We start from the raw sequence: 15,380 nt of genomic DNA on the forward strand, positions 1-15,380 counted from the left end.
ATCTATCTATCTATCTATCTATCTATCTATCTATCTATCTATCTATCTATCTATCTATCTATCATCTATCTATCTATCTATCTATCTATCCATCCATCCATCCATCCAAACTATCTATCCTATCTATCCTATCTATCTATCTATCTATCTATCTATCTATCTATCTATCTATCTATCTATCTATCTATCCATCCATCCATCCATCCATCCATCCATCCATCCATCCATCCATCCATCTATGCTCTGGACTGTTAGTCCGTCCGTCCGTCCGTCCGTCCGTCCGTCCGTCCGTCCGTCCGTCCATCCATCCATCCATCCATCCAATCTGCCTACCTTTAAAGCCATCTTTTCTCATTTTGATTGTCACTCTTGGCTTTTAGGCTGAATTTTCTCCTGGTTAACTGACTTGACTGACTAACAGTCCAGAGCAGAGGTCCCCAACCTTTTGGGCACCACCAGGGACCGGTTCCATGGAGAGAGGTTTTTGCACGGACTGGAAAGTGCGTGGTTTTGTATGCTTACTGCATCCCACTTGTTTGCTTGTTTGTGCGGACCAGTTGCTGACATGCTGTGGCCTGGTACTGGTCCAAGCACTGGGGGTTGGGGACCCCTGGTCCAGAGGACCTTAGCAAAACTTAAGCCATCAGAGCTACTAAGAAGAGGCAGACAAAGAACCCGGAGGAAGACTTAGGGCAGAGGTCTTCCAACTTGGCCCTTTTATGACTTGTGGACTTCAACTCCCAGAATCCCTCAGCCACCTTCTGGGAGTTGAAGTCCACAAGTCATAAAAGGGCCAAGCTGGAAGACTCCTGACTAGGGGTTTTTGTGGGGGGGGGGGGGGAAAGGAGACCAACAAGTATCAACCAAGCACCTGGGAAGCAGCCCCGCTGTCCGCAGCACCCGTGTGGGAATAGTGATCGGAAGCGTTGCCGAGACCGTGGACGTTCAGGGTGAGACCGCCACCTCCGCTGGCAAACTCATCTCCCCGGACCGAATGGATGAGGTCGTTCAAGTATTTGTAATAAAGGTTGCTGGACAGGAAACTGGGTAAGAAAACCTGCAAGATGGGAGAGACAAAAGTAGCGTGTGGAAGTGACGAAGAGAATATGGGTAGCTCGGAGCGGAACGTGGCGTCCTCTGAGCTGGGCTGGTTTTTTTTGTTTNGGAGGAGGAGGGGGAGGAGGAGGAGGAGGAGGAGGAGGAGGACTGTGGGGTCCTTGGTGCTCTCTGAGCTGGGTGGTTTTCTTGCAGACGTTTCATGATCCAACTAGGTAACATCATCAGTGCTAGAAGGGAGGAGGAGGAGGAGGAGGAGGAGGACTGTAGGGTCCTTGGTGCTCTCTGAGCTTGGTTGTCTTTTGCAGATGTTTTATGACCCAGCTAGGTAACATCATCAGGGCTAGAAGGGAGTTTGTGAAGGGGATGAGAAGGTGAAGAGGAAACGCAGGAAAGAAGGAGGAGGAGGAGAACTGTGGAGTCCTTAGCGTTTTCTGAGCTTGATGGGTTTTTTTGCAGACGTTTCATGACCCAGCTAGGTAACATCATCAGGGCTCGTGGGGAAGGAGGTCCTGAAATCAATCTTTGCAATGTCTGGTTAAACACGGTTCACAGGTGATAGAAAAATTCTTTCTCTGCCAAGGGTGACAGATACAGCTCACCTTACATAAAGGACGGTTTCTGAACCTCAACCTTTTGAAGACAGGTAGACTTCAGCTCCCAAAATTCCTCAGCCAGTATATCTTAAGTCGTACTAATGGGGAATTCTGGGAGTGGAAGTCCACCCATCTAAAAAGAGGCTGAGATTGAGAAACACCGAGATAAAAAAAATAAAATAAAAATGCCACAGGCTGATCTAAATCCATGTCAAGCAGCCCCCACAGCTGAGCCATGCTCAAGCCCCCTTAACCAGATCCCTCCAAGTCCTATTGGACTATTTCAGGGCTGCCCCTAATCCGAGGGGCCCTTGTCACCATTCTCACACACACACCCCACACACACGTCAATGTATTGAGGCCTGGTATTCTGCCAAAGGAGCAATTAGCAAGCATATTGATCCAGATCCAGCATATGAATAGGTAAGAAACCAGACCGTTTGAAGTGCCAATCAACAAGAGAACCAACCAGCTGCTCAGAATTCCAATATAGCTACAAACAAACAAACAAACAAACACACAACTGCACAACCAACTGACCACACTGGCACACAAGACATTTATAAGCTAAGGCAGGGGTCTTCAAACCTGGCCCTTTTATGACTTGAGGACTTCAATTCCCAGAATTCCTCAGCCAGGCGTGCCTTTTATGACTTGTGGACTTCAACTCCCAGAATTCCTCAGCCAGGTGTGCCTTTTATGACTTGAGGACTTCAACTCCCAGAATTCCTCAGCCAGGCGTGCCTTTTATGACTTGTGGACTTCAACTCCCAGAATTCCTCAGCCAGGCGTGCCCTTTATGACTTGAGGACTTCAACTCCCAGAATTCCTCAGCCAGGCGTGCCTTTTATGACTTGAGGACTTCAACTCCCAGAATTCCTCAGCCAGGCGTGCCTTTTATGACTTGAGGACTTCAACTCCCAGAATTCCTCAGCCAGGCATGCCTGGCTGAGGAATCCTGGGAGTTGAAGTTTACAAGTCATAAAAGGGCCAAGTTTGAAGACCCCTGAACTAGACCTTCAAATATTGAGTGAGAAGGACCCAAGCCAGCAGAATTCTGGGAGTTGAAGTCCACAGATGTTGTCTGTGGCATTCTGGGAGTTGAAGTCCACGAGTCATAAAAGGGCCAAGTTTGAAGACCCCTGAACTAGACCTTCAAATATTGAGTGAGAAGGACCCAAGCCAGCAGAATTCTGGGAGTTGAAGTCCACAGATGTTGTCTGTGGCATTCTGGGAGTTGAAGTCCACGAGTCATAAAAGGGCCACGTTGGAAGACCCCTGAGCTAAGGAGAATAGGAAGGAGAACATCCTGCTGAGGAATTCTGGGAGTTGAAGTCCACACGCCTTAAAGTGGCCACGTTGGAAGGCCCCCGTGTTAGCTAGTTCTGGTCACCAAACGTTCAGAACTGGAAAAGAAGCGTGGAGAGCAAAACCGCGGCCAAAATCTAAAAACTCTGAGCCGCGAGTGCGTTTCCTATTCCTTTGTTCCCACCTTCTCCATGGTGGTCCAGGCCTGTCTCAGCGGAGTGGTGAAGCAGTTGGGGAGTGGTCCGCCTTCCCTGCAGATGTTGGACTCAATTTCCAACCGTACGGAGTCATCGAACCCGAGAGGATGAGTGGATTGGAGAGAGAAGTACCTGGGGTTTTTTTGGGGGGGGGGAGGAAGAGGGGGGGAGGCAGAGAGAGAGAGAGAAAGAATGGTCAGATGTCAACGCTGCAAATACTGTATATTCTTGCTTTGACAATATGCAGAACTGTCTGGTATTTATATAGTTAAACCAGGCAACAGGGAAAGAGGGAGGAGCATAAGGATAGCCCGGGAGAAAGAAACGGGAAGTAAATCACATCTTCCAAGTTGATTGGAAGATGTGAACCATGACCCTACAATAAGGGAGTGGGAAATGCTTGGAATGTTATGCGTAACGGAAGAGAAGCCAGACCTAAGCATTTTCCACCATGCTGTACTGACGTCTCTGTAACCTTAATAAATGCTTTTAGGAGAAAATATGCCTGAAAGTCCTTTTAAGTGTTTCGTTAATCAGACACACGACCGCGCAGGTGAAAAAGAGCTTTTCCAACTTTGGTTTTTTGCTCCTTCGGTGGAGGGCGTTTTGTCAATCTGGGGTGGGGGGAAGGGAGAAACAGTGACCCCCACCCCCACCCCAGCCCTCTAGCATTGAGACTACAGGTGGTCCTTGGCTTATGACAGTGGTGGTGAACCTATGGCACGGGTGCCAGAGGCAGCACTCGGAGCCCTCTGTGGGGAACACGTGCCATTGCCCCACCCTCACCTCCCCCCACGACCCCCTCCTCTCCAGCAGCCCCCCTGGAGGAGAGTCGCCCCCAAGCATGGCCTACACGGAGCAGCGCAGCCAAAGACATGGTAGCCAGGCAGCGTAGACAAGACTCTGCCCTCATGCCCCATCCCACACAGTTGATGCTGCAGGGTGCGGGCAGAGGGCGTGACCGCCATAGCGCTGCTGGGCTGCCTGGGCGATCTGCGGCGGGCCCTGGAGGCGGTGAGTGGTCCTGCGGGCAGGTGGGGTGGAGGATGGGGTGGGGGTGGAGCAGGGGCAGAGCAGGGGGTGGGGCCAGTTTTTGGGCACTTGGTCTCTAAAAGGTTCGCCATCACTGACGTATGACCACAACTGAACCCAGCGTTTCTGTGGCTAAGTGAGACCGTGGTTAAATGGGTTTTTGCCCTATTTTACGACCTTTCTTGCCATTGGCTAAGGGAACCAGAGCAGTTGTTAAGTTAATAACTATGTGGTTAAGCGAATCTGGCTTCCCCATGGACGACATCATCATCATCATCATCATCATCATCATAAAGTCGGAAGGGACCTTGGAGGTCATCTAGTCCAATCCCCTGCTCAGGCAGGAAGCCCTATACCATTTCAGACAAATGGCTGTCCAGTCTCTTCTTAAAAACCTCCAGTGTTGTAACATTCACAGCTTCTGGAGGCAGGTTGTTAATAATAGTAATAATAATGTGGGAAGGGACCTTAGAGGTCATCTAGTCCAACGCCCTGCTCAGGCAGGAAACCCTATACCAGTGGTGGCGAACCTATGGCATGGGTGCCAGAGGCGGCACTCAGAGCCATCTCTGTGGGCACGCATGCTGTCGCCCCAGCCCCGCCATCCCCCGTGGCCTCCTCCTTACCAGCAGACCCCCCCGGAGACTCGCCCCGGGCGCAGCCTGCGCAGACAAGCACATGGCAGCCAGGCAGCGGCTCGTGCCCCATCGCGTATAGATGCTGCGGGGCGCAGAGGGTGTGGCCATGACGCTGCTGGGCCGCCTGGGCGATCTATTGTGGCGGGCCGTGGAGGTGGTGGGCAGGAGAGGGGGGGTAGAACAGGGGCGAGGCACTTTTTGGGCACTTGGTCTCTAAAAGGTTCGCCACCACTGCCCTATCCCATTTCAGACAAATGGCTGTCCAGTCTCTTCTTAAAAACCTCCCGTGTTGGCGCATTCACCGCTTCTGGAGGCAGGTAGTTCCACTGGTGAATTGTTCTCACTATCGGGAAGTTTTCTCCTTTGATTGTCAGAAGGTGGCAAAAGGGGGTCACATGACCTGGGGACACTGCAGTGGCCATCAATATGAGCCTGTTGCCAAGCGTCTGGATTTGGTCATGTGACCAGGGGGGGATGACACGCCGGTCGTTAAGTGTGAGAAACAATCGTAAGCCGCCAAAGGGGATCGGGTGACTCTGGGACACTGGATCTTAGCCTGCTTTCACCAGGGCTGGCCAGATGCAAAGTAAGGGGTGAGGAGGGGAGAGAGAGAGAGAGAGAGAGAGACGTGTAAGTAAGAAGTAAGCTCACTTACTTATCGTACAGAATCATGGCATCGTTCTGGGCCTCCTGCCCGTCATACTGGCCCTCCTTGGATGCCAGCTGGGACTGGAAATTGTCCGCCGCCAGCCAGAACTGCAGGATGTTCACAGCATCTTCTTTCTCCATGAACTGGGAAAGAAAACCAGACAGATGTTGGAAATGCAAATCTAAGTCGGGCACGTATTACCGCGTTCAGTGGACACGTGACAAAGTCAAGAGTTATTGGGAAAAGATAACGTACCTGGCTAGGAAAGAGGTTGGGAAAACACGTAGATTTGAAACCTGCACTTTTTTTAAAAATCTATATAAATAAAAATGTAAATGTTCGTTTGTTCAAAATCTTAAATCTCCCAGAATTAGACTCAAAAAGACATTCAAAACTGTCTAATGGATTAAAAGGCAACGCTGGTTTTATGGTTTGTTTTAAGGATAATGATTTTAGAGTTTGAAGTAAGAAAAATATAATTATATACGTGTGTGTTTACATTAGTTAGATCAGTGTTTCTCAACCTTGACCATTTTAAGGCATGTGGACTTTTAACTCCCAGAATTCCACAGCCAGCAATGCTGGCTGTGGAATTCTGGGAGTTGAAGTCCACGTGCCTTAAAATGGTCAAGGTTGAGAAACACTGAGTTAGATGATCCTTTTGTTTTTTATGGAAATTTACCTGGCACAGAAATATGAAAGTTAAAAGTGGAGTGAAAAAAGAAATCTGGCTTAATGGATTGTATTAAGGATAAATATATATATATAATTATATATTCGTTAAAATAATGATCACCAAGAGAATACTTAAACAGAGTTTAATTAATCAACCAAGCTTTCGACAAAATACATATGACATCGTCAGGGTTAAAAGGAAAATAAAAGGGGGGGACATATACCGTTATCAAACGTCCTGTTATCAAGCGTTTGATAACGGTATATAAGTCCCCCCCCTTTTACTTGCCTTTTAATCCTGACGATGTCATATGTATTTTGACGAAAGCTAGGTTGATTAATTAAACTCTGTTTAAGTATTCTCTTGGTGATCATTATTTTAACGAATGGATATTCCCAAGAGTCGTATTTTTACTAGTATTCTTAATAATTATATATATATATACATATATGTTTAAAGAGATTAAGAATGTATTTTTTGGAATAATAGATTGATTTTGAGGGAAATTATGTATTGGACTTGAAAAAACATTGAATTTTTAGACTGGAACTCTGAAGTGCTTAAATTAACTAGGTGATTTATGTATATAATAATATGGTCTGATAAGGTATGACAAGTAATTGGATGCAATGTGAAGTTGGTCTAATGAATTGAAATAAATTAAGATTTAACATTTTTTTTTTTTAACTAAGTTAGTAATTATTGGAAAAAAGAAATAAATGAGATTGGTGATAAAAACCAGGATGAGAGGGATTAAGAGTCTGAATATATTTGGAAAAGAGACTTGAAGTGATAATTTGTTGAAGCAAAACAATATTTGAAGCTTTAAAACAGGTTTAGTCGTATAGAAATTTAAGCTAGAAATGGAATATATTAAATCCATTATGTTATTTGAGGGAAATAGAGAGATGGCAGTGAATGTACTAAGTTGAGTTGTCTATGTATGTTTTTACTTTGGAATGTTTGTTTGCCCAAACACCACGGTGTGTTTTAAGTACTTTCTGTTAAAGTTGAAAAACCAATAAAATATGTTTGGAAAAAAAAACAAAAACTTAAATCTCCGAAAGTTCTTCACCGATTGCTTTGAAATTTTGACACAACGTTGCATTCGAATACGTGCGTGTTTTTATATACCTACCATTATATAGATGCCACACCTGTGACAGGTAAAAACATGCTTTTTTTTGAAAAACAGCGCCATCTGTTGGACGTAAAAGCAACACACGCTACGATTGGAACAACAAAAAATATTGTGTACCCACAAGCATTGTGAAATTAAACATATTAGAAACGTGCGCTTTCTCTTTTCTTTCTTTTCCATTTAACCAGACTGAGCCGCAGCAACGCGTGGCCGGGTACAGCTAGTTAGGTAATAATGCCAGAAAAGACTAACATACAAAGCTTATGTTTGATTTTGCGTGCCACAACAGCGGCAAGAATTATATTCGCGCAATACTGGGGAAAAAAAACGAAGGAATACCATCAGATGAAGAAATAATAATAATAATAATAATAATAATAATAATAATAATAATAATAATAATAAAATACTAGAATGCGCAGAGATGGACAGACTGACTGTGAGACTGAAAGAAAAAGAAGAAATGGAATATTACCAAACTTGGCATTTATTTTATCGATGGCTAGAGGAAAGAATAAAGGATTAGGAATTAAATATGTATTATGAGCGAATGTAAACTCAAGACAGCATGTGGGTTGAAAAATTATGACTGAATGTATGGGGGGGGGAGAGAAATCAATAAAAAACTTTTATGGGCACTTTCTTTCATGTATGGTGGACATGTAGAGAAGCACAGGTGTACTAGCGTACGGTCTGGGAATGGGCAATAGAAATGACTAAGCAAAAGATTCAATACAAACCTGAGAATTACTATTAGGAATACTAGAGAAAAATGTAAATAAAGATGACACATATCTAATTATTCACATGGTTACGGCGGCAAGGATACTATTTGCTCAAAAGTGGAAAGCAATGGAAGTACAGAGTGGGGAAGTACTAATTAAGAAAATTATGTATTGCGTAGAATTAGATAGGATAACCAAAAGATTAAAAAAATCAGGAAGAAACAGAATTTTATCAAGTATGGAATAAATTTTATAGATGGAGGGGAAAAAATGGAGGTCACAGCAAAGAGATAAGTTAAGACAGAGACCAGAAATGTACAGTTGTATATAGATATATTATATATAAGAATAAAACTAAAAACTCGACTCTTGGGAAAAATCATAATATCAGAATAAATATAGACCACCAAGAGAATACATATAAAATGTTTAATCTACCTAGCTGACGATGTCAAACATTTTGTTGACGAAAGCTAGGTAGATTAAACATTTTATATGTATTCTCTTGGTGGTCTATATTTATTTTGATATTAGATATATTATATGTAATTAATGTACAATATGGACTGAGATGTCAGTCAAAGACGATTTACCATGTTCAATGTTTTTAATCTTTTTTTTCCTTTGTACTTAATAAAAACTTAAAAAAAATATATAAAAAAAATAAAACTTTTACAAACAAACAAACAAAAAAGAAAATCAGGAGAAGGTGAGCGCAAAGGTTCCTCCGTGGAGGGCTAAAATTCGCTATGGGGAGGGGGAGAAAGGGACTAGGGGGAAGAAGGGGCGGGGAGGGAAAGGAGAGGGAAGGAAAACAAAAGGAAAGGAAAGGAAAGACAGAAGGAGTGAAAGAGGGGAAAAAGGAAGGAAAGGGAAAGGAAAAAGAGGGAAATGAAAGGAAGCAGGAAGGAAGAGGGAAGGGAAGGTTAGGAGGAGGGGAATAAATCAGAATTGGGTATGTCTATATCAGGGCTTTTCAACCAGTGGTGCGGGTACCACCTGTGGTCCATTGGCACCTGGCAGGTGGTACACAACCATCTTAGAAAAGTGGTAGTGGGGGAGGGGAATGAGCTGAACCAGTGGTAGCACCGCACAAGCCTGAGCGAGAGATGGCTGGAGCTGCAGGGCTGTCAGGGCTCAGCGGAAGTGCCAGGATCAGCGCCAGGATCCAGCTGTATCTCAGCACTGATCCTGGCACTTCTGCTGAGCCCTGAAGAAGCACCAATCAGCTGGAATGTTGCAGCCTCTCCAGGGTCTTGTGATTTACATTCAGAGGCTTGGCAACTGATTCATATTTATGACGGTCACAGTGTCCCAGGGTCATGTGAAGGGACCAAAACCTGCTGCAACCACCCAGCAGATGGGGGGGGGGGGATAAAAACCAAACACCCCCCACCCCACCCCTGCTGCCAATCCTCAACAGAAATGCTCACAACAATGAAAACCTCGGACAGGAGGACGAGTGCCGCTGAGTGAGCAGGCAGGCGTCTTGCTCGGCTGTGGCTTGGGGGGCACTTTTTTCAGTGCCATTGTAACTTCAGACAGTCACTAAGCGAACTGTCGTAAGTCGAGGATTACCTGTACTTTATCACTTTTTTCCTTTTTTTTAATGGGTCATCAAGTTTTTGACCCCTTGCTAGGCGACTGGTGGTACTCGGATGTTGCCATATCCTAAAAGTGGTACAATGGGTGAAAAGATTGAAAAGCCCTGATCTAGGGAAGGGAAGGGAAGGGAAAGGAAGGAAAGGTTAGGAGGAGGGGAATAAATCAGAATTAGTCATTCTAGGGAAGGGAAGGGAAGGGAAGGGAAAGAAAGGGAAGGGGGAAGGAGAAAGAAATAGTAAATGAAAGGCAGAGGGAGGGAAGGAAGGAAAGAAGGTAGGTAGGTAGTGGCGTGGAGGAAAGGAAATGGAAAGGAAAGACAGAGGGAAAGAAACAAGAGAGAAGGAAAGGGGAAAGAAAAGGAAGGAAAGAGTTAAGAAGAAATGAAAGGAGAGGGAAGGGAGGGAAGGGAGTGGGAATGAAAGAGGGAAGGAAAGAAGGAAAGGGAAAGGAAAAAGGAAAGGAAGGAAAGGCAGAGGGGAGAAGGGAGGGGAGAAAGGAAAGGGAAGAACAGGAAAGAAGGATGGAAGAAAGGAAGGAAGGAAGGAATGGAAAAGGAAAACACGGAAAAAAAGAAGAAAGGCAGAGGAACAGGGAAAAGGAAAGAAGGGAAGGAAGGAAGGGAACAAAAAGAAAGGAAGGAAGCAGGGGAAGGGAAGGAAAAGCTCCTCGCCAAGCATTACCCTGGTCTCAAAAATGCCAAAAAAGGCACCCTTGAAACTGTTTGAACATTAAGCTCCCGAATAAAAGATTTGAACACGAAAAAAGCTTCCCAGATCGACACGACGCTCTTTGTTACCCTGTCAGAGACACACACAAGAGCGTGCGAAATCATTGGACAGGTTTCACAACCAGCAAATCGCACACGAACACCTCCTAGGCAGAAAATAAAAATCTTTTGGGGTGGGGTGGGGTGGGGGTGTGTGAGAAGTGACACCGACAACTTTTGACAACTCTCCAGACTCCTTCAACAGCTGCGAAAAGAATTCTGTCTGCCCTTGTTAAATTAAATTTAGAGGCTTTTCGCAGCCTCAGCCAGGCAGGAAAGATTCAGCGGCGAGGAGAGAATCACGGTTGTTTTTTTTCAGGTGTGCAAAATCCACGTGCCGAGAGAACCAATTAATACAGGGAGTCCTCGACTTACGACCGCAACGGAGCCCAAGATTTCTGTTCTTAAGTGAGACATTTGTTAAAAGAGAGTTTGGCTGCGTTTTTACGACCTTTCTCACCTTCTTAAAACCAGAGGTCTTCCGACTTGGCCCTTTTATGACTTGTGGACTTCAACTCCCAGAATTCCTCAGCCAGGCACAGCTGGCTGAGGAATTCTGGGAGTCGAAGTCCACAAGCAGGGGTCCTCCAACTTGGCCCTTTTATGAATTGTGGACTTCAACTCCCAGAATTCCTCAGCCAGGATGCTTTAAGACAGGGGTCTTCCAACATGGCCCTTTTATGAATTGTGGACTTCAACTCTGGGAGTTGAAGTCCTCAAGTCATAAAAGGCACGCCTGGCTGAGGAATTCTGGGAGTTGAAGTCCACAAGTCATAAAAAGCACGCCTGGCTGAGGAATTCTGGGAGTTGAAGTCCTCAAGTCATAAAAGGGCCAAGTTGGAAGACCCCTGTCTTAAACAAAGGACTGCAGTTGTTTAGTTAGTCACCCTCATTGTTAAGTGAATCCCACTGACTTTGCCTGTCAGAAGGTCGCAGAAGGGGATCACGTGACCCCCAGGGACACTGCGACCGTCATAAATACGAGTCAGTCGACAGACGTCGGAATTTTGATCAGGTGACCCTGGAGAAGCTGCAACGGTCGTTAAGGGTGAAAAATGATCATCAGTCACTTTTTTTCCCTAGCGCCGTTTTAACTTTGAACAGTCACTAAACGAACCGCTGAACTCGAGGACTATCTGTACACAGGTGTCCAATTTGTCGACTTTAAGATCCGCGGACTTCAACTCCCAGAATTCCCCAGCCAGCGTGCCTGGCTGAGGAATTCTGGGAGTTGAAGTCCACAAGGCTTAAAGCAGGGGTCTTCAAACTTGACCCTTTTATGACTTGTGGACTTCAACTCCCAGAATTCCTTAGCCAGCATGGGGGAACTATGGCCCCTTTATGACTTGCGGACTTCAACTCCCAGAATTCCTCAGCCAGCGTGCCTGGCTGAGGAATTCTGGGAGTTGAAGTCCACAAGTCATAAAAGGGCCATGTTTGAATACCCCTGGCTCAAAGCTTCCAAACTTGAACACCCCTCGTCTACTATATCTTGGAGAGCGAAGGGATGAAAATAACATAGTGTGTGTGTGTGTGTGTATAAAGTTATGAAGTTTGCTTTCACAACTAACCCTGAGCTTTCAGGCACACACAATCGAGGTTAAAGTAGGGAGGACAACCGTCCTTACAGCGCTGTTGGTAAGATAAATGCCACCAGATTGTCATGAACCGAGTCACCCAGGGTCACTTTGAGAGTGTGATGGTGTGGGTGTGTGTGTGTATGTGTGTGTGTATAAACTGAAAATAACATTAAAATTAAAATTCTGCTAGGTTTCACCAAACGCGAGACCACGATAAGAAAGGAAGGAAGTGCAATGAACATTTTAAACCAGTCGGCATGTTTCAAATACTGTTGGGGAAAATCAACTTAAATAAGAATTTTAAACAGGGTCTATGACGAGGCAATCAAGATGATCCATTTGAAAAGAAGCTTTACATCCCATGTGGTTATTATTTGCAGAAATATTAGGGGAAAAAATGTCTATATTTAATTGTTATTTACCTAAATAATAAGAATTGTATTAATTCAAGGTTGGCCAAAGAGATCATTTTTGGAAGAAGAGAATGTCAAGCAAAGCTATTCGGTGGAGTACAGAATTGTAGAAACGAATTGTTATTGATTGCTTTTTTAAATATAAACCCGGACAACACGATGTTTACCAAGGTGATTATGTAAAAGAAAATAAAACATATTAAGAAGAAGAAGAAGAAGAAGGAGGAGGAGGAGGAGGAGGAGGAGGAGGAGGAGAAGGAGAAGGAGNAGGAGGAGGAGGAGGAGGAGGAGGAGGAGGAGGAGGAGAAGAAGGAGAAGGAATGCCTCGTCTCACCTCGGAAAAATAAAAAAGGGCCGATTCGCAGAAGAGGATATCGGCCAGGTAGACGGTCCCGCTCGTCAGCACCTCAATCTGGTATTTGCAAAAGTGATGGCTTCGCAGGAATTCGCTAAAGTGCCTGTGAGGGGAAAAAAAGGGATGTTCCAGCATCAGAAGCCAAGAAATCACCTCTTCCTTTCCCAGAATAACAGAGTTGGAAGGGTCCCTGGAGGTCATCTAGTCCAACCCCCTATTCAGCCAGGAAAGCCTAAACCAGGGGTCTTCCAACTTGGCCCTTTTATGACTTGTGGACTTCAACTCCCAGAATTCCTCAGCCAAGCACGCTGGCTGAGGAATTCTGGGAGTTGAAGTCCACAAGTCATAAAAGGGCCACGTTGGAAGACCCCTGGGCCTAAACCATTTCAGACAAATCAACAGGCATAGAGAGATCAACAACATTTACACGCCATTCAAGAAAGACAATTTAAAAAAAACCCAAAAAAGGAAACAAAAAAAGATGAAAATGCCTCATCAGCAATCAACACCCAGATGAGCAGAGATCAACACCAAGATTAGACCAACAATCAAGCAATAAGCAATATCCCAGTCAAGGAAGTAACAACTCGGACAATCACACAGTAAACGCTTAATCAAGGAAACATTAAGAAGAAAACAGTCCTACCAATACGGACAGGGCAAGCCATTAGTATTTAAAATGAGAGCAAACCCCACTCCCTTCTAGCACTGATGATGTTACCTAGTTGGGTCTCGAAACGTCTGCAAGAAAACATCCAAGCTCAGAGAGCACCAAGGACCCCCACAGTCCTCCTCCTCCTCCTTCCCTTCCTCCTCCTCTTCACTCCCTCTTCTCCTCCTCCTCCTCTCCATAAACCCCTCCTTCCTTCTAGCACTGATGATGTTCCCTAGTTGGGTCATGAAACGTCTGCAAGAAAACCACCAAGCTCAGAGAACACCAAGGACCCCACAGTCGGCCTCCTCTGCTCTGCAAACCTCATTCCTTTCTAGCACTGATGATGCTATCTAGTAGGGTCATGAAATGTCTGCAAGAAAAAAACCAAGCTCAGAGCCAAAGACCCCACATTCCTTCTCCTCCCTCCTAGCACTGATGATGTTACCTAGTTGGGTCATGAAACGTCTGCAGGAAAACCACCAGGCTCAGAGAGCACCAAGGACTCCACAGTCCATTTCCTCCTCCTCCTTCCTTCTAGCACTGAGGATGCTACCTAGTTGGGTCATGAAACGTCTGCAGGAAAACCACCCAGCTCAGAGACTACCCAGGACCCCACAAGTCCAAATCTAGGAACAGGAGCGCGCAAAGCCTCATTTGATCTAAAGAAGAGTCGACTTACTCTTGTTCCATGGCGTTAAAGACCACGGACTGTGCCATGACGAAGCAGTTGGGGTCCACCTGTCCATCTTCCCCGCAGATCTTGGCTGAAAGTTCACCGGAAGACATTCCCCATTAGTGTCAAAGAGTTTACGGCAAAGCGGAAAAACAGAAGGCGGCGCGCGGCTGGCCCACGTGCAAGCCGAGATGCAGAGCAGGCACTTTGGGTGTGTGTGTGCAAGGGTTTGAAACGGGGTGGGGGCCACGATGATTCTCCCTGCCAGCCCCAACCTCCCCAAGTTTTGTCATCCCGCGAGACGGGAGTGCGACGTCTTACCCACAATATCGTTTCTCATCAGCTCGGTAACCGGTATCGGCTTAGCAGCATCGGGAGATATATATTTGGTAAAGATGGTCACGGCATCCCGCTCAATACCTGGAGGGGGGAGGGGGGAGGAGGGGGGAGAGAGAGAGAGAGAGAGAAAAGGCACGGTGGATTGGGCCCAGTTCTGCTACGGAACATCCAGACTCAGTCACGGTTTTTGTTGCCGGCAGCATCAACCGTGTCATCTCCCAAGCTTCCTCTTTTTTCCGCCATGTATTCAAGAGGGACAGTGATTAATATTTATATGGATTTATAGGTAAGGGCGTGGGCATGTACATATGTATGCATATAGCATGTTTATAGGTGTGTTATGTATGTGTACGCTTTGGAGAGCAGGCAGCAGAATTTGATTTTTAATGTGTGCCCACAGTAAAAAATGACAATAAATCTTATATCTTACATCTTCTTATATTTTATCTTACATCTTATATCTTATCTTATATTTTACATCTTATTATATCTTATCTTACATCTTATCTTATATTTTATATCTTATATCTTATCTTTTATCTTATTTTACATCTTATCTTATATCTTACATTTCAGATTTTATATCTTATCTTATCTTACATCTCATCTTATATCTTCTTATATTTTATCTTACATCTTGTATCATCCTTTATATCTTATATCTTATCTTATATTTTATATCTTGTTAAATCATATCTTATCTTACATCTTATCTTATCTTTTATATCTTTTATTTTATATCTTATCTTATTTTACATCTTATATCTTATCTTACATCTTACATTTCATATTTTACATCTTATCTTACATCTTATATCTTATCTTTTATATCTTATTATATCTTATCTTACATCTTATCTTATATTTTATATCTTGTTATAGCTTATCTTACATCTTATCTTATATTTTATATCTTATATCTTTTATATCTTATCTTATTTTACATCTTATATCTTATCTTACATTTTACATTTCA

General features: G+C 44.5%; 1 protein-coding gene across 1 annotated transcript in view; it reads right to left on the reverse strand.

The window, feature by feature from the left end:
* AKAP10 (A-kinase anchoring protein 10) overlaps positions 1 to 14,647 on the reverse strand; it is a 25,459-nt gene extending 10,812 nt beyond the window's left edge. Inside the window, exons 1-7 of the mRNA XM_015827158.1 lie at positions 14,587 to 14,647; positions 14,387 to 14,485; positions 14,072 to 14,156; positions 12,717 to 12,840; positions 5,483 to 5,619; positions 3,145 to 3,289; positions 872 to 1,057 (exon numbers count right to left, since the gene is read on the reverse strand). Coding sequence (XP_015682644.1) covers positions 872 to 1,057; positions 3,145 to 3,289; positions 5,483 to 5,619; positions 12,717 to 12,840; positions 14,072 to 14,156; positions 14,387 to 14,485; positions 14,587 to 14,647 — 837 coding nt within the window. The remainder of the gene's footprint in view (positions 1 to 871; positions 1,058 to 3,144; positions 3,290 to 5,482; positions 5,620 to 12,716; positions 12,841 to 14,071; positions 14,157 to 14,386; positions 14,486 to 14,586) is intronic.
* Positions 14,648 to 15,380: the final 733 nt, after the last annotated feature.

The sequence above is a fragment of the Protobothrops mucrosquamatus genome, unplaced genomic scaffold (genome assembly GCF_001527695.2).
Source record: "Protobothrops mucrosquamatus isolate PMUCROS unplaced genomic scaffold, P.Mucros_1.0 scaffold3534, whole genome shotgun sequence".
In the NCBI taxonomy this organism is placed as follows: domain Eukaryota; kingdom Metazoa; phylum Chordata; class Lepidosauria; order Squamata; family Viperidae; genus Protobothrops; species Protobothrops mucrosquamatus.